General features: G+C 37.0%; 1 protein-coding gene and 1 long non-coding RNA gene across 4 annotated transcripts in view; one reads left to right on the forward strand and one right to left on the reverse strand.

Annotated features, from left to right (window-relative positions):
• The window catches only part of ARHGAP15 (Rho GTPase activating protein 15), an 831,062-nt gene that overhangs the window by 655,187 nt on the left and 150,212 nt on the right, over positions 1–25,663 (reverse strand). For all 3 annotated transcript variants that reach the window (XM_072613186.1, XM_072613188.1, XM_072613185.1), the window contains exon 5: positions 18,321–18,408. In XM_072613186.1, coding sequence (XP_072469287.1) covers positions 18,321–18,408 — 88 coding nt within the window. The remainder of the gene's footprint in view (positions 1–18,320; positions 18,409–25,663) is intronic.
• LOC140506224 (uncharacterized) lies at positions 5,587–19,704 on the forward strand. The gene is made up of 4 exons (XR_011967818.1): positions 5,587–5,677; positions 5,761–5,836; positions 7,133–7,172; positions 19,599–19,704. It is a non-coding gene; the product is annotated as an uncharacterized lncRNA (long non-coding RNA).

Genomic DNA, 25,663 nt, shown 5'->3' on the forward strand with positions numbered 1-25,663 from the left:
AGTACAAAATGAAGTCAGGCAGAGACTAAGAGAGCTTCATAAGATAACTCCCTGTTCATAGCAAACAGTATTTTCCAACAACCCAAAGAATGACTCTGCACACAGAAACACCAGATGGTCATTACTGGAATCAGATTGATTATATTCTTTCCAGTCAAAGGTGGAGAAATTCTGCACAGTCAGTTAGAACAAGACCTTCAGATTATGAGCTTCTAATTGCGCGATCTAACTTTAATTGAAGAAAGAAGGGGAAACCGTGAGACCACAGAGGCATGATCTAAATAACATCCCTTTTGTATATGCAGTGGAGGTGACGAAAAGATTTAAGAGATTAGATGATTGTGCAGGAGGCAGCTACAAGAAATAACCCAAGGGGAGAGAAGGGCAAGAAAACAAAATGGCTATCTGATAAGTTTTTAGAAAGAGCTGAGGAAAGAAAAAAAGTAAAGGAGAAAGGGAAAGATATGCTCAATTTAATCCAGGATTCCAGAGAATAGCAAGGAGAGAGAAAAAGGTTTTCTTAAATGAGCAGTGCAAAGAAAGAAGAAAACCACAGAATGAGGAAAGATAAGAAATCTGTTAGGGAAAACTGGAGGTACCAAGGGAATGTTTTATGCAAAAATGGGGATGATAAAAGACAAAAATGTGGGGACTTTACAGAATTAAAAGAGATCAAGAAGAGATGTCAAAAATATATAGAAGAACTATACAAGAAAGATCTTAACATCACTAATGACCATGATGGTATGGTTATGGATTTAGATCCATACATCCTAGAGAGTGAAGTGAAATGGGCCTTAGGAAGCATTGCTATTAATAAGGCCAGTGGAGGTGACAATTGCAGGTGAACTATTTGAAATTCTAAAGATGATGCTGTTTAAGTGTTGCCTTCAACATGCCAGTGAATTTAGAAAAATTGGCAGTAGCCATTTCATTGGAAAAGGTAAGTTTATATCTCAGTCCTAAATAAGATCAACACCAAAGAATGTTCAGACTATCAGTTGTGTGAATTTTGTGTACCAGCAAGGTTATTCTTAAGATTTTGCAAGTTAGGCTTTAGCAATATGTGACCTAAGAATTAAGAGGTGCAGTCTGGTTTCTGAAGAAGCAAAAGAACTAGAGGCCAAATTGCCAATATCCATTGGACTACAGAGAAAGCAAGGGAGTTCCAGAAAACAAAAACAAAACAAAACAAAACCAAAAACATCTACTTTTGCTTCATTGACTAAACTAATGCCTGTAAGTGTGGAGATCACAATAAATTGTGGTAAGTTCTCAAAGAGATAGTAGTACCAGATTATCTTACTTGTCTCCTTACATGTGGGTTAAGAAGCAACAGTTAGGACTAAATTTGTAATAAATTGATAGGTTTAAGATTGGAAAAGAGGCTATTAATTGTCACCTTTTTATTTAACTTATATACAGAGTACATCTTGCAAAATCCTAGGCTGGATGAATCAAAAGCCAGAATTAAGTTTGCTTAGAGACATATCAACTATCCCAGATATTCAGATGATATCACTCTGATGCCAGAAAGTGAAGAAAAATTAAGAAGTCTCTTGATAAAGGTGAAAGAGGAGAAAGTAAAAGCTGACTTGAAATTTAATATTAAAAAAAAACCCACCTAAGATTATGGTATCTGGTCCCAAAAGTCTTCTACAGCACCATAATTTGAAAATGTCAATTCTGCAGTACTCAGCTTTCTTGATAGTCCAACTCTCATAGCCATATATTCTTGGATTCAAAGATCACTGCAAACAGTGACTATAGCCATGAAATTAAAAGACATTTTTTAGAAGGAAAACTATGGCAAATTTGAACAGCATACTAAAAAGCAGAGACCTCAGTTTGCCGACAAAGGTCTGTGGTTTTTCCAGTAGTAATGTATGGCTGTGAGATGTGAACTATTAGGAAAGCTGAGCACTGCAGAATCGCCATTTTCAAATTGTGGTGCTGGAGACGGTTTTTGGACAACAAAGAGATCAAATCAGTCAATACTTAAGGAAACTAACTCTGACTATTCATTGGAAGGACAAATATTGAAGCAAAAGCTTAAATACTCTGGCCACATAATGAGAAGACAGGCTTCATTGGAAAAGACTCTGATGCTGGGAAAGATTGAAGGCAAAAGGAGAAGAGGATAGCAGAGGATGAGTTGAATAGATGGTGTCATGGAAAGAACAAACATGAATTTGGACAGACTTCAATAGACAGTGGAGGATAGAAGGGCCAGGCATGCTGTGGTCCATGGGGCCATGGAGAGTTGGGCTTGATTGAACAGCAGCACTATGTGCCAGGCACTCTACGATAATTATTTCATTTGGTCCTCACAAGAAATATGGGAGGTAGGTGCTATCATTATCTCCATTTCACAGCTGAAGAAACTGAGTCAAAAACAGGTTAAGTGACTTGCCCAGAGTCATACCACTAGCACGTGTCTGAAGCTAGATTTGAATTCAGGTCTTCCTAACTGCAGGCCAGGCAACCTTATCCATTGTGCCATCTAGTTGCCCATTTATTTATCTTTCTGTCTGTCTGTCTGTTGTTTCATGGAACACTTGACCATCTCTACCAAATCTAAATGCACAATCCTATGTTCTTTATGTGCTCACAATGATCATAAGCATGATGATAATTGCACCATTTGTGCCAATATCTATTGCAGGAATTGAAGTGGGAAGAGAGGAAAGACAATCATTTGTTAAGTGTCTTCTATAATCCAGGCACCATGTAAAGCATTTTAAAATATTATCTCATTTGGTCCCTAAAACAACTTCAAGAATTAGCTGCTACCCTCATCTCCATTTTACAGTTGAAGAAACTAAGACAACAGAGGTTAAAGTGACTTTCTCAGGGTTATACCATTAATTACTAAGTGTCTAAGACTGGATTTTAACTCAGGTCCTCCTGTCTCTGGGCTCAGCATTATATCCACTGTACCACCTAGGTGGAAAACTTGACAAGATCCATCTAACAAGCATTTATGAAGTACTTATGATCATCCAAGCCTAAATCAACATATATCTTGAGAGTTAGAAATTTCAAAATGAAGTTGGGCAAAGGGGAGAACAGTGAGAGCTGTTTCCAATATGTTTGAAGCTCATGCTTCGCTATATCAAGACCAAGAAATCAAAGACTTTGCGGACTACTCAAAAGATTCATGTTTCCAATTTCCTTAGACAATTATGTTATAAGTCATTAAATGTAGCCAATTTAAAAAAATTAAATTTTTAAAAAATATAACTATTTTGATAGACAAATAATGGGCTAGAATGTAAGTCACTATTTCTCTTTTGTATTTGTATATATAGTCGGTATTCGATAAATATTTTTGATTAACAGCAAATAGTCCTTTCTGACATGCAAATGTTTCTTTAAAGTTTACGAAGTACTTTATGTTACCTCATTTGATTCTCATAACATTATAAAGTAAATGCTGCAGATGTTATTATCCTTTGTTTATAGATGAGGAAACTGAAGCTCAGAAAAGTCAAGCTGTATGTTCCTAGTCACTCAGCTAGTAAGCAACAGAAGCAGAATTTGAAGTGAGGTATCTCCTGACTCCAAGTCAGCACTATTTTCACTATGCCATGTGCCTCCCATTATAGGGTAATAACTTCAGAGATGTTAGCCACCTTTACAGTCAGAGTATTATCTAAGCAAAGGTCAAAATCAAAAACACGCCAGAAGAAAGGATGATGAAAAGAAGCTCTTGTATGCAATTGTATCATCTCCCACCTGTACTACGTAAACAATAAATTATAAATGAACAAAAGAGTACAAAATAATTACTACAATGAAGAGGAAATGAAGTCCCAGAAATAGTCTTTCAATAAATACTAGAGCACCTCGCCACATGAAAAGACATGAAAACCAAAGGCATCATATTCCTTGTTTGGAATACAATTTTATTTACAAAACACTATGGAGAATGATAGAATATTATAAGTAGGCAAATTGTACAATTATGATAGAAAAACCTCCGAGACATCATAAATTCTGCCCGTAAAACAAATAAATAAATAGATACTTTACAATCATGGGATCCATAAATAGGAGAGCAATCCTCACATTATTCTGGTAGGAATTTACTGGAAGTTTGAGCTAATTTTAGGATTCTATAACCACAGAAGGCTATGAAGAATTTGGAGAGATTTCAGAGAAGAACGGCAAAGATGGTGAGAATGCTGTTTCGTAAGCCATACAAGGAAAAGCTAAGCCACATAGTGTTCCTAGTGCTATGGAAAAGAAGGCTGAGGGGTAATTTTAAAAGTTTGTAAGTATATTATGCTTTTACGTAGAAGACAGTGACCAGCAATTCATCGCCACTAATGTCTGAATAAAATGGTGTAGATTTAAACAATATTGGAAACTCAGGGTAATACAATACAGAAAACTGAAGGCTTGGAATTAAGTCATTAAACTCTGAAAGGCATTTATTGGAAAAGTCAGGAGACCTTTGTTGGGATGTTATTTACATTCTTTTCTGGAAATGGAAAGAATAATTTTGTACAAATTTATTTGAATTAAACCCAAAGCACCTAAAGTCATTCAGTCAGTCAGTAAGCATTACTTAAGTGTGCTTGACGAATACAAACAGGAGCTGGAAGACAGACAGTTTCTGCCTTCAAGGAATTTACATTCTAATGAAAAAGACAAGGAAGGGAGCTGAAAAGGGTTATAACAGGATTTGGAGAGAGGGGAAGGAGTCGGAGAAGGGACCTGGCTTCTGGACAAGGTATAGAAAGTCAGGTGGAGGTAACACAGCAATGAAGTCTAGAGAGAAATCAAGACATCTTTGGCCTGTGCCTCAAGTTCTAGGAGAACCAACCTATAAGAAAATGAGACTTCGGGTCAGAGAGTACTTTCAATGTGAGATATGCAAAGAAGGATTTACTAATAAATTCATATGGGACATCAAATCAGTGTGTGCATGTGTGTGTGTGTGTGTGCGTGTGCTTGTGTTGCCTTTGGTAGGGCTTTGATAATGGGGATTTAAGTCTTGATTTCCTCAGTTTGTGTAAGGAAATTCCTACTGTTTATTAATTTTAGAGGACTTCATGTGACACTAATAAATTGGGGGCAAGTAGGTGGTACAGTGGATAGGGTAACTGGATTGGAGTCAGGAAAACCTGAGTTTCATTAAGACATTTACTAGCTATGTCACCCTGGGCAAGTCATTTAACCTTTTTTTTTTTTGCCCTATATAAATGTTAACTACTGGTGCTGATGAGGGTGATGGTTATGATGGTGGTAATAGTGATGATGATGGTGATGATGACGGTGGTAATGGTGATGATGATAGTAATAGTGATGATGATGATGATGGTGATGACTGTGATGATGGTGATGATAACCATAGTGATGGTGATGATGGTGTTGATGATGGTAATATTGATGATGATAGTAATAGTGATGATGATGATGATGGTGATGATGGTGATGATGATGGTAATATTGATGATGATAGTAATTGTGATGATGATGGTGATGATGATGATGGTGGTGGTGATGATGACAATTTGCCATTGTTGTAATGTGATTTGCACACAATTACACAGTATGTCAGTGGTCAGACTTGAAACACTTTTTTTACCTGACTCCAGGTAGAGTTGCTGTCCATCACATCATACTATATCCTTCACAACATTATTACTATTAGTCCGTGTTCTAGAAAGTAAGTGGAGATTTATTTCTATCATTTAGAAATGTGAAACCTAAAATCAGTCTTTAAAATTTGATGGTTTTATTCCTACCAAGCTAATCATGGAGGAGGATAAAAATCAGCAGGTCTCATTGACTCAAAATGATGTGGGAGAGAGCTGTTGAACACGAGGTGTGCATATACATTGTACATGTTATTCTGTGCATTTCACCTAGATTTTGTCGGTGTTTTTGTTAAAATCATTAATACCGACATAGTTATTATGTTATTATTCTAATTTTGCCTTTACTTTGTATTAACTTGTATGGGTTTACTTTCATTTCTTTATAATTTTCTCATTTGTTGTGGTCATATTAATCTTTTTTTTAAAAGACTTATACTCTTTGTCTTCGTGTGGAAGGCCACTTACACATAAATTTTTAAAACATGAAGGCATAAGCTGTTTACAGTTTGCAATTACTTTTATTATATGTCTAAATCTCGCTGGATAGGTAGAGATGCAAATCTATGAAAAAAGAAAAAGCTCTTTTTTTCTTACATAGACTTGACATCTTGGTGGTGGTTGGAGGGACCAGCAGGTAGAAATGCTCTGCTAATGTAAAATAAAACAAAACTCTGTTTGTTTTGGTGGAATCTCTGTTACAAATGGCCACTGATCCATGCCTTGAATCAATGTACCCAGTACTTACTCTCTTAGAATATGGATACAAAAAGCATTTTCATTTAGTAAGTAAACTTCCAGAAGGACCAATAACCTAATATTAAATACCCAAGAGCAAATATTTGCTCAGGGAAAAAAAATTACTGAATTTGTAGTCATTTTTTAAGCATGCAAGCATATTATATCACATGACCAACTATAATTCAGTTGTATTACTTTGGCCAAAATGATAAACCTCAGAGAGTCAAGCTTTATAATGAAAATAGATCTCTGGGACAGCCTAAGGTGAAGTTTGCTTAGGGATAGTACACTATTATCCATTTATGTAGCATCATATCAATTTCATAGGTTTTCTGGTTATTAAAAGTCATGTAAGATGCAGTATTTATGGTGGTTAATGATCAGATCTGGAGAAAATTATAAAAATCCATCTATACTGTATAATGCAGAGAACTAGACCTCATTTGTATTTATATCAGTTGCTTGATTTAATTTTTGATTAGAAAGAGGTTTTTGTTAATAAAATACAGGAATACATTATGCCTCTCTCTCTCTGCCTTCTCTCCCTTTCCTCTTCCCCTTAGGTTTTACTTTATCATTTTGTCTAATTATTAGAAATGATGAGGCCATATGGTAGTATAAACCACAAAAAGAGGGGGAAAGATCTTATATTTACAATTAAAATAAAAACCTTTCCCAGTGATAACTATACTTCCCCCCCCCCCGGCCCCCCATAGACAGGATCTCTTATATGAGCTTAAACGTGAAAAATAAGCTGTCTTTAATGCCTGAATTTCCTTCAACAGGATGATGATGGGAGATAGATTTCCTGTTTCTTTTCTGAAGGTAAGAAGAAAGGTACTCTCTTTGCAAAGAAGAAAGATATTTTCTTTGCAAAGCTAAGGCCTTCCCATATTTACTTTACCCACAATACTTAATAATTAATGAACAGTTTTCTGATTAAAAACTATTTTGATCTTTTTGCTAAATCAGATCATTTTATGTTCATAAATAAGTTCACTTTGCTATTAAAGTCATACTATACTGAATGAACATTGATTTTATTACATTATTTAAGTAATGCTTGAGTTCACTCTTCTTGGAAGTAAACAATATTAAAAAAGTAAACAGATTATTTTAATGAGGTCTTTTATATTATTCGTTTTTAGCCTTCAAGGTTATGGAAGGATGAGTGGTTTCAAAGAGCAAACAGCGCATCAAATATTTTGAAAACTTTTCTTTTATTCCAAGTAGTATTGTTGACCTACTCTTACTAATTGTTAAAGATTTTTGACTGTTGTATAGAATATAATTTTAAAAATACTTTTAACATATGTGGTTTATTCTGAACATTATGAGGGCTAAATGACCTCTTTCTGGGGCAAGTTCAGTGCCTAATATATTTGTACTGTTTCTGAAATTATGTGGTATGTTTTAGTGTTAACAGACACTCTCTGCAACCTCGGACATTATAGATCACTCCAGTGTTCTGACTACTGTCTTCTCTCTAGGTTTTCATGACACTGCTCTCACCTATTTCTCTTACCTAACATTGTCCTAGTATCCTTTGCTCAACATTCACTCAGGTCATACTCACTAACCTTGGTATCTCCCAAAGTTATTTGGGTCTCTTATTTTTCTCTCTTTATGCTGTCTCACTTGGGGAAATCACATCAGTTCCTATGGTTTCAATTATTAGCTGAGTTAAGATGTTCTCAAGCCTTTCTCTCTGGCCTTCCACTCTTCTAAGCTCTGCTTCTGCATCAAATTGTACATGGATATCTTATTGCAAGATGAAGGTCTCAAGTATCCCAAACTCAGCAAATCCAAAATGAAAACTTTTGACCTCCATCCCTCTCTCACACACCTCCAGAACTCTTATCATTTTCCAAACTCCCCTATTACTACTAATGGCACTTTCATTGTCCCAATCTTCCAGGCTTCCAACCTTGGTGTTCTCCTTGATTCCTTCCTCACATTCACTCTATACACCCAAACTATTTCTAAGTCTGGTGGTTTTTCTCTTCACAAAGCCATCTTATACGTTCCTTTCTTTCTACTCACATAGCTATTACCCTGGTAGAAGCCTCCATTACATCATTTTTGGACTGTTACAATAAACTTCTGGTTGGCCTCCATGCCTTTAATCTTTCCTCATTCTAATCTATTCTCAGTTCAACAGTCAAAGTGATTTTCCTAAAGTGCAAGTTTGACTGTGTCACTTCCCTTCTCAGTAAACCCTATTGGCTGTCCTTTATCTCCAAGTTCAAATATATTTGTTTACCACTGAGAGCCCTTCACAAGCTGGACCCTTCTTACTTTCAGTCTTCTTCCACTTTATTTGTCTCCATACACACTGTGATCCAGAAAGTGTGCGTGGGGTATTCAAGGAGGACAAACAGCTCTGGTGTGTGGGCTTCCAGAGAACTTTCCAGGGCTGCTCATCTGTCTCTGGTGTCCACCTAGCTCTCAATTCTTACCTGTGGCTCCAAGAAACTTTAGTACACATGGTGAGGAGAAGAAAGCGAGGTTGGTAACCTTGCACAGCCCTCCCTCACTCAAATCAAAGTCAACTTCAAGTCATGTCATCATCTTGATGTCATGGTCCTCTTTGAGAATGAAGGACAAACTCAACCTGTGAGTGAGTAGCAGCAACTCTCCTCTCTTGTCTTCTCCTTTTCTGTCCTCTAACATTCTACCCAGGGGAAGGTACACTCCATGGCCAAAAACTGCCTTTTGTCCTTTGGGTTTACTGGCTACATTTCTTGCTCAAAGATCAAGCCTTAAATCCAATTCACTCTGGAGCTCATAGACTGGACAACAAGTCCCCACTCACCTAACACAAAGTGAATGTAATTACTAAACTGTTTCTCTTTTACCCAGGAACCCTGAGGGTCTTCCCCTCTCTGTTTGATTTTTTTTTTTTAATTAAAGGGGCCATTCCTTGAGTAACTATTTAAAGAAGCCTTTTCATTGAATAGGTATATCTCACTCAAAGTGAGAATGTGATAAGACCTTAGCCTGAAAGGGCCAGGCTCTTACACTGCATCCTGGGCCCTCTCCAGTCTGATAAATATCAGGCCACTGAACCCAGATAGCTCAGGAGAAGAAAGTGAGGTTGGTGACCTTGCACAGCCCTCCCTCACTCAAATCGAAGTCAACCACAAATCATGTCATCATCTTGATGTCATGGTCCTCTTCGAGAACTAAGGACAAATACAACAACATGTATACATGATGGCCATACTTCAGTAAACCACTTGGGCATGCAGGTTAAGCTAGGGGTGGTGAACCTGTGCCCTCAGGATCACATGTAGCCCTCAAGTTCCTCAAATGCTGCCCTTTGACTGAATCCACACTTGACAGAATAAATCCCCTTAATAAAAGGATTTGTTCTATAAAACTTGAACTCTCTCAAAAGGTTACACCCAAGGACTTAGAAGGCCACATATGTCCTTGAGGCCATAGGTTCCCCAACCCTAAGCTAAACCATATTGAGGGTAACTGACAGGGTCTCAAACCTGTCCATGAGTTAAGGGAATGTCTACCCCAAGCACATGAAAACTTTTCCCAGTGAAATAGGTAAATGAGAACAGTTTGTTCCAATGTTTATGAAGACAACTGAAGCAGGTGTTATGGAATACTTAGAGGCTGATCAGATATTGAAGATGCCAAGGTCATCCACTTCATCCTGGGTCATCCCTAGTCATCCTGACTTTTGTCTTGTCATGGGACTTTAATGACTCTGGAAGAGGGAGTGAAGTTGATGATTTTTTCCAACTCTGCCTCACTTAATCCAGTTCATGTATGAGTCAAGGTATGATGTCATTGGTCCTCTTTGAAAATGAAGTTCAGATAACAACATGATCCAGAAACACAACCTTCTTGCTATTCCATGAATATAACACTCCATTCTCAGCTTCCACCTCCTGGCTTTCTTGAAGACTTTTCCTAAATCCTTGCGTTGGAAATTAGATAGTGTATCTCCAGCACATAGTAGGTACTTAATAAATTCTTGTTGTTTGACTGACAATTTTCCTTTGTTAAAAATAAAAATCTCTATCTCTCGGTGTACTTCTCTGAACAATGCTTTCTTGTTATTTTCTGATTTAAATATGTGTTGATTGATTGTTGCAAAATTCTCCTTTTTCATGTACATTGATTTTATAGGTTGAAATTGCATCCTGAATGTAAAGTGCAGGTGGAGAAAGATAACCATGTTACTCTCAAGGTGCAAAGTTGAGCTATGCTGGTCACATAAAAGTGTCAAGAATGCCCCTAAATTTAAATTGTAGTCTAAATAGTCCATCACTCTTCCATATTTCATCCCATAGCAAATTTACAGTTGTTGTTCAGTCATTTCAGTCACATTCAACTCTTCATGACCTCATTTGGGGTTTTCTTGGCAAAGCTACTGGAGTGGTTTACCATTTCCTTCTCCAGTTCATTTTATAGATGGGTAAAATGAGGCAAACAGGGTTAAGTGGCTTTCCCAGGGTGACACAGCTAGTAAGTATCTGAGGCCGGTTTTGAGCTCATATCTACCTGACTCCAAGTCTGGTACTCCATCCATTGAGCCACCTAGGCAGTAGTCTATAGCAAATCTTAGTCCCCCTCCATGGTCACATAAGTTCTCAGAAGATAAACTATGGAAAAGTCCAAACATCTGTACATGACACAGGCATTCCAACACATCAATGAATATGTAGAGAAAAATCTCATTTTCACCTATTGCCAGATTCTTTCAGCTCAGCCTCCCAATCCCTTGCTTAATCCATGTCTACTGGTTATGCTTACCTTCCTCACTCCTGCTCCTTTTCCCCATACTCTCTTAATCTCTTTCCTTGCCCTGTTGGTTCAGCTTTTTACTACATCTTTCCACCTAGTTCTGTTGATGGCCTTTTCTATTGAGAAGCAGAATGGCAGAATGGACCTGGGTTTGAAAACCACCTCAGACACTAACTGTGTGACCTCAGTCATGTCATTTTCTATCTCTGTACTTCAGTTTCTTATCTATAAAATTAAGTAGTATAAAAATGGCTATTAAGGTTCCTTCTGCTCTAGAGTTACGATCCTATTTTTGATGAACTTCGCTAAATCATCAACCTTTTGCACAAGCACTTTGCTCACCTCCTCGCATTAACTGAAATCTGGATTTCCTCTTTCCTTAAATTTGCTTTCTTCCACTACTTTGATTTACTAGAAAGCAAGGCAGAGAATGCTCATTCCTATTCCACCATACCTCAACAGAATCTCTTCTTTTAAAGTACATACTCCTTATTGTATATACTCTCAACAATCAGTCAATAAGCAACCATTTAATGATAATTAAGTACTTACTATGTTCCAAGTACTGTGCTCAATACTGAGGGTAAAAATATAAGTAAAAAGGAAACAATTCCAGTTCTTAAGGAGCTTATATCCTACTAAGGGAGGATAATGAAAAATGAGGGGGAGTGAGGGGATGGTGGCTAAGTCCAGAGGATGACTGATGGCTGGTCCTTTCCCAAAATGGAGGTTCCAGGAAGAACCTACCAATAGGAGAAGGGGCCTGAAAGATTAGAGTCAGGAGGCTGCTGAGGCAGTGACATAGCCCTGACTATGAATGATGACTGGTTTGAGGATCTTCTGCAAAACAGAGGTTTCAGGAAGAACCCACCAATGGGAGAAGTAGTTTGCAGGAGTAGAGTCAAGAGGCAGTGGAGACATGATGATTCAACACTATCATCTACCAACCTCCACAATAATGTAGCACTTGACTCAGAGTCCTTTGCTCTACCATCCTTAATGACTTCTACATTGCTTCAGTTACTAATGCAACACCCTATGCTCTTTGCCCTCCTCAGCTTCAACAATTATGTTGTACCACATTGCCCAACCTTAGGCACTTCTATCTGTGAAAAGGTAATCAACACAGCAGGAAATGTGCTGAAATCCTGGCTTCTTCCTAGTTCTTTTATTCTCAACAAATAATGTCATCTCCTAATTTAGAGGGAGTTCTCACCCAACAGTTATTCCTTCAGTTTATTTTCTTTTCTACTTACAAAATTGCCCTTCTCAATTTTCTTCCTGTTTCTAAGTTTTTCCTTTTCTTTTCCAAGTCTAACATACTTCCTATAAGGTGTTTTTAATCCTATTCACTCCTGCAAACTCTAGCCCCTCATTCTGTTAGTAATTTCCTCTTAAAAAACACTTGTCAACATTTTAAAAAATGAATAATTTTTAAAATGAATTTGATATGTTTTATTTTGGCAGAATAACTAAACAAACTCATTGATATAGTATATCCTCCAAGAAAATATTTTATTATTAATAGACAGGATCACAAGACTTATTGTTTTTGTCCTTTGTTCTTGAAGAGGACCATGACATCAAGATGATGACAGTTGACTTTGATTAGAGTGAGGGAGGGCTGTGCAAGGTCACCAACCTCACTTTCTTCTCCTGAGCCATCTGGGTCCAGTGGCATGATATTTATCAGGATGACTGGAGATGACCCAGGCAATGTGAGACCCTGGCCCTTTAAGGTCAAGGTCTTATCACAATCTTACTTTGAGTGAGATAAACCTATTCAATTAATTCTTCATAATTTTCATTGTTTGTGGTAGAGTAATATTCAAATAAACACACATCATAACATATTCATCCACACCGCAACTGTTAGGTACACATACTGTTTCTAGCATTTTATCCTTATAAATGATGCTACTATGAACAATTTTTGTATGTATAGGTTTTTTCTTTCTGTCAATAACATTCTTGGAATATAGTCCCAGTAGTAGAATCTTTGGGTTAAAGGTTATGAACAATTTTGTAATTTTCTTCAATAATTCATACTGTTTTCCTGGTGAAACCAATTCACAACTCTACTAGCATGACTTAACACACATGTCTTCCCAAAATCACTTCAAAAATGAGTTTTCTCAGCCTTTAGGACCTTTGCTAGCCAGATGATTGTTAGTTGATACACTAGGATTATTTTCATTTATATTTGCTCATTATTAATGATTTTAAATATTTTAGGTAATTATAATTTTTGCTTATTGTTTTGAAAATTATTGGTTCATGTCTTCTGACCACTTCAGGGAATGGTATTTAATATTATTTATGTGTGCCAATTTCCTATAGATGCTGTATATAAGCATTTCATTAGAGAAGTTTATAATACAATGGTTTTCTCTATTCTTAGTCTGACTAAATTTGTTTTATTTTTGTAAAAGCTTTTTAATTTCACATAATTAAGATTATTATTAAAATCTATCATTTTTCTTTATAATATGGGGCAAATTCATAATTACAAATTTTATTAACTTCTATAAATTGTCATGGTCTGATTTTTTATACTTAGATGATCTAGAATTTACACTCATTCATTTTTCAGACGAATTTCTGGTTTTCCTCATGATGTTTACTGAAAAAAGATTCCCTTTCCTAGTAATATATATCTGAAATGAGAGAGCTCCAGCATTAGGTCCACCTCTAGCAACTTTTAAAGAAGGCACATGTATGTCGCTAATTGTCATTATCCTCTCAGTTACCATATTGTCGTTTGTTTTTTTTTGTATTAATTATATCAGATTTCTCCCCACATCTTGGTTATCTTTGTAAGGGCAGTGGGTGGTAGAGTGGATAGAGCCCTAGGCCTGTAGTCAGGAAGACCTGCCTCAGACAATTACTAGCTATGTGACTCTGGGCAAGCCACTTAACCTCTGTTTGCCTCAGTTTCCTCAACTGTAAAATGAAGATAATAGCACCTAACACAGTATTGTTGTGATGATAAAATGAGACAATACTTCTTTAAAAAAAAATGCTTAATACAGTGCCTGACACACAGTCAGCATTACATGAATGTTCCCTTCCCCTTTTCCATTCCTCAGAAACCTTGAGGCACTCAGTACATATTTTCTAAATGAAAGAGTCTTGTCTTATGGCCATTTCCTATTTGAATAATGCAATTTTTATTAATCTGAAAATCATTTAAGTTAGAATGCAGCAAAAGAAAGTGAATTTGAGATTACAGGGAAATCAACACTATCCATTATGTAACTTTCAAAAGATGGATAGATTCTGAAATGTTTCATCTCTAAATTGACAGGATTGGACTTTTCAGCTCTAAAGCAAGTCATCTTATGCTCTTACTACATTATTCACCTCTGAGAGAGAATCTGTTAAATTCTCCTTCATATTCAATCTAAATTGATTTCAGCTTTATAAAATATTTAAGCAGATGGGATACCTGCATGGAGTGATTTATTCTTGGATTCAGACTCTAGCCCCTAAGCTATGGCTTTGGGCACATTTAGCCTCTAGACATCCTGAACTCTGAAGTTTAAAAATGAAAATGTAACCAGAAATTCAGATTTGCTGGTTGTCTGGGTACATGTTAACATTAGAGGATGCTTATCTGTATATCTCACAATGTGAATGGACTCTCCAGAGTTCTCTGTAAATCATTCTCATAATCAAGAAACATTTATTAAGCACTTACTGTACGTCTGGCACTGTGGTTAGTGCTAAAGATACAAAAACAGACAAAGGCAATCCCTGCCCTCAAGGAGTTTATATTCTAATGGAGGAGACAAAGGCAAAGCAAACTATGTGCAACATAAATAGAAAATAATTAAAAGAGAGAAAGCACTAGAATTAAGAGGCATTAGGGAAGATTTTCTGTAGAAGATGAGACTTAATTGTGACTCAAAAGAAAACAAAGAGGTCTGTAATCAGAGGGAAGGAGGGAAAATATTCCAGGAATGAGGGATAATTCAAGAAAATGTCCAGAGCCTAGAGATGGAATGTCTCTTTCCTGGAACAGCCCAGAGGCTAGTGTCTCTTGATCTAGGATTATATTTGGGGGACTAAGTTATAAGAAGACTGAAATTCTAGGACTGAAACTTTATACTCCTGGGCAAGTGAGTGAACTTCTCTCACCCAAGTTTCCTCATTTGTAAAGTAGAGGAGGGAGTACTAGATACCCTTTAAAGTTTATTCCAACTCAAAATCTGTGGTCCTTTGTGCTTGGCATGTCTATATTAGTCACTGGAAATGCAAAGATTCAAAACAAAACAACATCAGCCCTCAAGGACTTTCTGATTCTATTGGGAAGATATGATATGTACAAAAATAAGCAAATACCAGATAATTCAAAGAGGGAAAGAACTCTTTTACAGCTGAAGGAGCAGGAATGACTTCCTGTAGGAAGAACACTTTAGATGAACTTTTATTAAGGATACTAAAGTGTGTTCTTGGCAAAAGCACAGAGATGAGAGGTGAAGTGTAGAGTTTGGTGAACAGCTGTCATTAGGCCAGTTTGGCTGAAACCAAAAGTGCATCATGGTGGGCGAGTATAAGACATAGGTCTAGAAAGGTAGGAGGGAGCTGGAATGTGGATGACTTTAAAATGTCACATTGAAAAGTTAAATGTTTTAGTAGGAAAAAGACCAATAAGAATAATAAACTCAGCACAGCATATGAATATTCATTTCCTATTGAGGAGGGTTTCTGGTGGTAATTTTCTTGGATTGTTGTCCATTAGCATATTTACTCTGCTTTGAATGCCTAGATTAGCTCAATTCACACCAAGCATTCAAGTACCTCAATTGCCAAAATGGGCTGAACCAAGCCATTTGGTAAATCTAAGCATGTACATACCTTTTACATTTTTCAACCCTTTCTGTCATTAGACATGAGCAGTTTCATATGAGTTCTTGGATGAAAAGGAGGAATTCCTCCCCACCCGGACACAATAAAACACATGTGAGTACGTGTTAAGTGGGTAAGAAGAAAAATCCAGAAAGTTTATCATGACACTCTTTTAAAATAAACCACATTATCTTTAATCAACCCTTGGCAATCAGCATATCATCTCTTTGAAAAAGGGACTGGTCAATGTGGTTGATCCCACTAACGCTCTAATTCTTAATTAGAATCAAATCCAAGAAGCCAACTAGTGAGACAATTCAGGCTATATAAACAAGAGCTCTTAACTCTCATCTCTATTACCAAAGCTCGCATTTAGTTCCTTCCCTGAAATCCCTTTGAAGACAATGAGTGCCTGGGAAAAAAATAAATAAATAAGGGCACTGAAAACAGAGCCAGGAGTACTGTGTTACTACTGCCAAGATATGTTTACCAATTTCTTCTTTCTTCTAAAAGTCAAAGAGTTTGTGATTTTTTGCATCAGTTCTGAAGACCCAATTGCCTTTAAACTGAAGGAACCTAATTAATTAGGTGGGTTTTTAAATATTCAGCATAACTTTAAATGGAGTTTTCTCCCACCTGGATAAAATTAAGCAGTTGATAAGTGCATCTCCTGGTAAGAGAAATTTAAGGGGGGAGAAACTAAACTAAACCAAATGCTTTAATTTGGAACCTAATCTCTCCCATTAGCCCAGCACATTTATATAAACTCAGCTCCAACAGTATTCTTCTCACTCAGCAGGACAAAGATGATCTTCTCAGCAGCAAAGCTTGAGCGATGCAAACAATTTCCCTTCATTTCCCCACCTCCCCCATCAGAATTCATCCAAAGAAAAAAGCCAAGGGGGTGGCATTGGAATGGGAGGTTTTTGTTTTTATTTTTTTCCTGCCTCCAGATTGCCCTTAAGGTTACTTCATTCCCTTAAAGGAGATTATTTTAAACTTACCCTGGCCAAGAAAACACTGACACAAATTTGTGCAACAGTCAAAAGTAGCTCACTACAAAAGATTCAAGTATATTTAATATATTCATAATTAATTTCCTGATTGGACCACATCAAAACTCTGAAACCAGCTGGTCACTTGGGGATAAAAGGCTATTGCAATTATCAGAACAAACCAAATGCCACCTTTTGTTCTTCCTCCAATCTCCTCTTTTAATGAATGTCCTTTAGTGAATGATTTTGTGTTTCCCATTTAGAAAGGATTACATAGGAAACATGACTCATGGCTAGAGAGCAGAGAACTCTCCAACATTTCATTACCTGCCAAATATAAACTAGGTTATTGTTTTTGACTCCTGCCAGACATGTACCTTTCCTAGCTACCCATCACTTCAACACAGTATGGCCTGTTAGCTCAGCCTTGGGAGCCATTCACAATCAGATTCTGTCAAATGCGTCGTTGGTCCTTCTGCAGCAGTGACTTCTGTTGTGTTTGGGACACTGTGGAGGAGTTTGCTGGCCACAGTACCCCTGTGATAACGCTGAAGGGCTGTATGCCATTACTGTTTGTGTTCTGACTGTCAAATTCCTAAGGACAGACATCTGTGGCCTTTCCTCCAGGTACAATATTGAGATACTACAAATTTCATTTTTTAGTAGCTGTTGGACACAAGAATTGTATTAGCTGCAATAGATGGAGTCATAAAAAATATTCAGTGAGGTCAGCTGGATATGGTAGGTGTCACAGTTAGACTAAGATAAAAAATCACTTTGCTAACTTACAGTGTTTCCCCACTGGTATACCCTATATTAAGGTGCCATTTACGAACAGTTGATTATTATTTATTAATGTGTGAAGCGCTTTATTGCATGCTGGATAACAACTTAAATTCATGTATTAAAGATGCACATATATGGTTTAATACGATTTACATCTCATAATATTCTTTACAACAGCTTCCCATAGCCTCATCCATTAAGCATTTATTACTAATGCATTTTATAACATACTTTATAATACATTATTTGAGCAAGTAGGTGCATTTAGCGATCATTTCATAAATAAGAATAAAGCATTTATAAATGGCACCTCAATTTAAAGTGTTACCTTCACATTACTAGATAGCCACTCACCATCCATCTTGCTTTGCAATCATTCTCCAAATGCACCACTTAATAAAACAGACACTAAGTTCCATTCCCTCTTCATCTGATTAAAAGTTTATTGAGTCATTTCCTGAATCTGCTTTCGGATGTTACAGGCTTGAAGGCATGGTGAGATTTTTGATTATACCAAACTTATATTTAATAATATTTCTGAAAAGATGAGAGCAGTCAAGAGATAACTACTTACCAGATTAGAAAGAGGTTGTTGCTTAGATTCTTTGTAGAATTCTATTTTCCGATTAGAAAGGACAATCCAGGAGGTAGACCAGTTTTTTCTTTAAAAAAATAAAAGCAAAACAAGCTTATGAATTGAAGAATCATCTCACAATTGCGCCTCTATATATTTTAGGTACTGGGTACACATCTTTAAAGAAAAATTTTCACCAGTTCTTTAAGATGCTGTCTATTAAGTGCTAATCAATTATATATTCAAGGACCACACCGGTAATAGGAAAAATATTCTGTAATAATAAAAACTTGGTTGCTACCTACTCTCTGAAACCTTCCCTTCCCTTCTGGGTGAAAGGGAGTCTTCCCTCCTCAGTCTTCTATAGTACTTTGCGTTTTATAGCATTTTGCACTTTTTATAGCACTTTATAGCACTTTTATAGCACTCTCTTTTGCTCTTTATCTAACTCTTCCTTGTTATTATAATTATTGGTTTGAATGTCTTTTCCTCTTATTATGTAGTAAGGACCTTGAAATCACGTAGTATTTGTGTATGAATGAATAATGAATGAATGAATGAATGAATGCATTCTTTCCTAAGGACATTTTCCTCTAAACTATAAGGCTGTGGATAAGTTTAATTTTTGAATCTTTCTAATACCTAAATTTGCTACTAGAAATATCACTTTTATAAATGAGAAAGAAAAGAAAAAAAAAATAGCATGACCAAGGTCTTACAACAAGGCAATGCTAAAATAGGAGAATAAACCAGAAATCTTACCCCTCTGTTGGATAAGCATGGTTCAGACTATAGGTCAGGATACAAGTAGAAGACATTTTTAATAATATGTTTTAATTGTGGTAAAAGTAGAGTTTTGAGGACAGAGGTACTAGAGAGTACACTGAGTTCCACTCAAGAAGGCATACAGTGATAAGAAACAATACGTCTTGCTAACAAATCAACGATCCTGAATTTATAGCCTAAATTATAAAAGGGGATGATTTCCAAAGGATAGAAATCAATCCTGCCTCTAAATTTGGAAAGCAAGGGTGATTTTATTCTTATGATTCACAGAATGAATTCTGAAAGAAGAAGAAAACTTCATGACCATTTAATTCAATATTTCCTCCTTCTCTTCCTCAGTCCTTTGCAAGATGAGGAAACTGAGACCAAGAGAGGTTAAATAGTTTCCCAGTGTGAAGTATTCAGTTCATGTCAGAGTCAGGATGAGAGATGAGGCAAGTTAGTTCCTAACCCAATGCTCTTTCCAATAAATCATTTTTTTTTTCATTTTAGGACCATAAAGTAGAAGGAAGAAATCACACAAAGACCAAAATGGAAATTTTTTAAGGAGACCCACAGGAAAACCTACAAAATATATTTGCAATTCAGTTTTACCACAGTTTACCTTCCATTTCCTCTTTTTTATTTGAATTTACTGACTTGACTGAAGGCATACTGGTTCAATAAGGGTGCTCATTTCAAAAGGAAATTTGATCTTGAAATTTTCAAACTGTAAAACTGGGTAAAACATTCAAGAAATTATCTGTGTTGGGCATTTGTTATGCACAATTTATATGAACTGCATGGTATTTGACCCACTTGAGGTCAATTTTTTTTTCTACCTCCAGATTTCTGGACTTAAAATTATGCTCTTCCTGCATTAAAACTTTGAGTGTCTTTTGCATGGGGTGCCATGCTGAAAGCCCAGTGCGCTCAGTGCTGTATCTACAGATGCCACCTACCAGCCTATCATGACTGACTAGGGGTATGCTATTTCTGCTATGTTGTGGAAGCAGCAGAATGAGCTCAGAATGTATTATCAGGATCTGAAGCCATCACTCCATGGATGACTCGTGTGGGGAAGTGGTGGCTTTGGGATATAGGTGGGAAGAGCTCTTACTGCTTAATGTGACTCCTTGTTATTTACCTGACTGTCTGCTTTAGGCAAATCTCCTATGAGTTAATATTGTGTCACACGATTTGTGCTTACTTAAGGGAGAGTCAATAGAAAGGGGAATCACATGCTGTAGATTCAAATACATGATTATGCCTCGAATACCACGGACCTTGGAGTAGCCAATGGAAGGAAGACTTTGGTGCTTTGTGACATCACAGATAACACAGAAAGACAGACGGACAGATAGGTAAGAATTCTTTCCAAGTTTTACTTATTTCCTTTCCATGGCACCACATTTCAAGACTGTAAGGCAACTGTCTAGGTTTAGAAATAATATTTTATGCTTCAGCATCTTTTTTAGAATAAACCTTTAAGTTTAAAGAGTTACAGCATGAGGGTTTTTTCATTTTCACAGCACTAACTAAAACATATTCTACATATTAGACTTCAGCAAGTCTCAAGTTTCCAAATTTAAAAGATGAACATACAAGACTTTGTGGTTCACACTTTAAATTCAGTTCAAATTTAATTACTTTTTTAGTATTCTCATTGAGCAGGTACCTGCGTGTTTAAGCATGCATAACTCTAGGGAATGAAAGGTGAAGAAGGTGAAAAATTCCATTCTCACAAGAAACTTACAATTTAGTAGGCACAGGTAAGACGAGTACCCAAATAACTGAAGTACAGAAAAGAATGTCTTAAGTGCCTTAAAAGAAGTACACAATCATGCTATGAAAGTCTAGGGAAGGGGGAGATTAAATCCTTTAAGGGGTATCAAGGAGAGCTTCATAGAGGAGGTGACATTTGAGTCAGTCTTAAAGGATAGGTAGGATTTCAATTGGTAGAGATGAGGGAAAGGCTTCTAAGAGACAGGAATAAATACCATGAGAGGAATGAATGAGAAATGGGCCAGTCTCAGATGTACTTGGGAACAATAAATAATCCACGATAGCTTTATAGTGGGGTATTTAGAGAAGAAAAGGGCAACCCACTCTAATATCTTTCCCAAGAAAACCCCAAATGGGGTCACAAAGAGTCAAACTTGACTGAAACGACTGAACAATGACACATTTGGGATGCTTATAGGATGTGAGGACTTGACTGTTGCATGGCAATCCTTTACCTCTTTTTGACTTAACATATGCCCAGATGTTTCATATTCCTTGTTCTCACCCAAACCTTCAGGCCTACACCTTCTTCTCCCAGCCCATAATTTCTGTATGTGTTGTTTACTGCCAATATTAGGGACATCTATAATAAATAAGGACGTCTACAATAAATTCCCTCAATTCCTCTCCTCTAAGTCTCTTTCAGGGGCAGGGAACCTGCAGCCTCAAGGTCACATGTAGCCTTCTAGGCCCTCAAGTACTGTCCTTTGACTATGACTGTTTGGATTCACCAAAGGATCATACTTGAGGACCTAGAGGGCCACATGTGTGGCCTCAAGGCTGCAGGTTCCCTACTCCATATCTAACTTATTTCAGAAGTAGGAGATCTTTAATCTTACTAAAGCTAACCACTCCACCTGTATCTTTAAACTTGCTCTCACCTCTTTCCTCAATGATCTTACTCTTTCTTTCATTCCCTCTCATTCAATTCAATTTAATAAACATTTATCCAGTACCTATTATGTGCCAGGCACTGTGGTAAGGCTTGGGGATACAAATAAGGAAAATAAACAATCTTTGACCTCAAAGAGCTTACAAATTAATGGGGGGAGAAAACGCACAAAAGGAAGCTGAAAAGGTTTGGGAATAGCGAGGCGAGGGGAGAAAGGGGTCGGGGGGGAAGGGAGACATGTTGTTTTGTGAAGTGGAGGCCAAGCAGAGTAGCTGATGGAGATTAGAGTTAGCAGGACAGTTTTGAGTTCTCTACTAAGGGAGATTTAGGAATTTTACCTCCACTCTCCAACCCTCCATCTCTCCCTCTCCCTGGGCCATTATCCTTATCTTATAAATACCCTAAGATATTCCACATTCTTAAAAAAATTCTCCTTTCCTCAGCTACTCCTTTAAGCATACCATCTTATCTCTTTTTTATCCCTCCACTGATAAACTTCTAGAATCAATATTCCACTTGCTCCTTCTCATTCCCCATTCACTCCTTCCTCCAGTTTTTATAATCTGGCTTCTTCCCTCACTGCTCTATTTAAACATTTCTTTCCAATATCAATTATGACCTTTCCCCCTTCTAAAGAAAATGTTATTTTTCTGTCCTAATTTTTTTCTTTATTATATATGTAATATACTATCTATCTATCTATCTATCTTTCTTTCTATCTATCTATCTATCTATCTATCTATCTATCTATCTATCTATCTATCTATCTATCTATGTATATCCATATACTGGCATGTATTTGGGGATCATCTCTCCTTACAACTTCTCTTGTTGCTGTGACACTGTTGAGGTTCATCTCTTACTCTCCAACCAATTATTCTCCGTCTTCTTGTGTGTCCTTTCATGGTACCTTAAATGTGGGTAACCACAAGGTTCATCCGTTGACTCTCTTTTCATCTATTTTTATTTACTCAGTTATAATGAGCTCATCCACTCTCATGGCTTCTACCTCGGTCTGACATTTAAATCTCTTCACAGCTTGGTCTTCCTCCATTTCCAGTTTTCTTTTACTACCCTCTGGGCCTGGCACATGGTAGAGACTGAACGAATATTTTTTCATTGATGTAGTCGACTCTCCAATCTCTAGCTTTAACTCTCCATAGCTGTAAATCTCTATTTCCAACTGTTGGTTGGATAACTCAATATCTATCAATCAATATATCACTGATTTCTCAAACAACATCCAGAACAAAATCACCTAGCTTTTCTATAAGAGCTTCCAGTGCCCCTAACAAATTCATTTCCTTTGAAAATACATTACTACTATTCCATGTGTAAACCAGGCTTAAAAGATGAGAGCTGTCTTTGACTCTGTCCTCTCCATCCAAATGGCTGCCAAGTCCTGCCTGTTCCTCTTCTGAAAAATCATTTCCGTTCACCACTTTATTTCTATTTGTACCACACACACACACACACACACACACACACACACACACTCACACCAGTTCATATCCTCACTGCCTCTTGTATACATTGCTGTAATAACCTGCCTCCAATTTATCCTCTCTGATCTCTTCACATCCCTGCCAAGTGATCTTTCTAAGGCATTCCTCTGATCATGTCACTCCTCTATCACAAGGCTTCAGTTCCTCTGCATTGTACCATCTACTGGTCCTGGCATGTGAAGCCTCAGCCATTCCGCTCCTACCCCCCTGTTCTAAGTGCTATGCTTCTATTGATGTATCCTAAAATCATCTAAATCTGTCTTAGTTCCTTCTGGATAAAACTTCAGGTTTCATATGTCTTTTCTCCTTGCTGGAAGTCATAATGGTCCATCTTGAGTTAATTTTTGCCTTGACTTCTCAACCAATCTGTTACCCTCCTGTTCCCTAGCTCAACAATGTATTTCCTACATGCCTTCAGTGTCTAAATAGCCTTTTTCATCTATCAATTAGCAAGTTTTTTTGGAGTGCCTACTATACTATACTCAGTTCCGTGAGACATTCAAAGAAGTATTAAACATGGTCTCTTCTGTGAAGAAACTAATTGGAATTCTTTTCCTCTTTTTAAAAAAGGCTTACATGCTTAGCCTGGCCCAAGTATTCTGTAACCCTAATCCTAAGCCCAATTAAGTTCACTGATCCATGGCTATCTAGAGTCAGGATTTCTCTTTGAGAGAAGACAGCATTATCACTTTACTACTTCTATACTGCTGGGAATATTCCTGAACATACCTCATGTGGACAGAGGTGAGATATGAGTGCTAATTGCCCTCTCTCTCTCTCTGAAACACATTCTTAAATATACTCTATCGGGAAATCCATAACTTCAACAAAGTGAGGCCACTTCTCTGAAGCAGATTAAAGAAGCATTTCCCATTTCATACTCCAATAAACTACTGAAGTACTAGAGGCCACTGTTCTTCTTACAGTTCAGAAAACTTCTCTTGACTAGGAAATGTTGGTTTTCATTCAAATTTGGTTTAAATACAACAATCGCTAGGTTAAAGATAAGATCAGTCAACTACAAATGGATATAGAAGTAAATCCTCATCAAGAAAATCACTACCAATCAATTCATTATATGTGTGAGGTGGGAGGGTATTGTAACCAAAAGAAAATGCTTACAAATGACTTATAAAAATAAACGAGGGCTGAACTGACACAGGAAAATTTAAAGGGAAGAAAGCTATTTGCTACATATAGCCTTATAGAAATTCTTTGCATTCTACAAAATGGACACCGGAGGGCAGCACATTATAACACCAACATTGATCACATTTGCTCTTGTAAGGGAAGCTGAATGGACGAGGGTCCTTAGAACACACTCATTAACAGTAAACCAAATCCTTGATATTTTTCCTTGTTAAATAAGTGAATACTTGATGAACCGTTTTAGTTCTATCACTATTAGTGACACCACCACAACTATTTCTTGTGTAAGGAATGACAGCCACCAAACCCCAAAAGCCATCAAGGGGAAAAATGATTTTATTTTGGATATTCCTGAAATTCACTTCTTTTTGCTAACTGTCTGACTCAGGCTTGCAGCTTCTGATTCTTCCACAGTGATAGGAGGAGAAGCAATATTCTCTGAAAACTCTGTGACTAGATTACTTTGAAAGCATTTGGGCAAAATTGCCTTTCTTATCTCCTACCTAGACAACTTAATATAGGTGTATGAATTTACACCTTTGATGTACTCCTGACTGCTTTGGCATTTTATAATTCACTATCATTAAGCACCTCAATAAGAAATGTTTTTTGTTTTTGTTTTTTATTTTGCTATATGTATGTTCAGTCATGGTATCAAATAGGCAGAAATCTCATAGAGACAGGTAGAACTCAGATGGTAGAAATTTTGATTATGCATGGAATGGTAAATATAAATACAGAAAACCACTTAGTAAAATCACTTTAAACCAACCCCTTCTCCAAACTCTGAAGTATCTGCTGTCAGTCCCTTCTTTAGCTCCTACTTTCTGAACTACGAACACAGATAGAGATGCTTTTGCCTGCCCCTGCCCCAGTATTTCACCCTGAAGCTAATCTAATGAATGGTGAGTCCCTGCCTCGATGCTCCAGATCATAAGAAGGGGCACCCATGCTCCTGCTGCTCTTCACACTGGCTCACCTTCTGACCTGTTCCACCTTCACTCTGCCTGGCCCCACAAAGTTACCCTCTTTTCCTTCCTCCTCCATCCCTGCTTTCCAGCTTCTCATGATGTTTTATCTTCCTTTATTGGAATCTAAGTTTCTTGAAAAATGTACTGTCTGTTTTACTTTATTGTTTTTATATCCTCGGCACTGAGCTCAGTGCTTGCCTTAGAATAAATGTTTACTAAAGGCTTTAGCTGGCTAGTCAGCTACCTATCTCTGTGTACATATGCATGTATCTATAT

This window comes from Notamacropus eugenii, chromosome 5, assembly GCF_028372415.1.
Source record: "Notamacropus eugenii isolate mMacEug1 chromosome 5, mMacEug1.pri_v2, whole genome shotgun sequence".
Lineage (NCBI taxonomy): Eukaryota > Metazoa > Chordata > Mammalia > Diprotodontia > Macropodidae > Notamacropus > Notamacropus eugenii.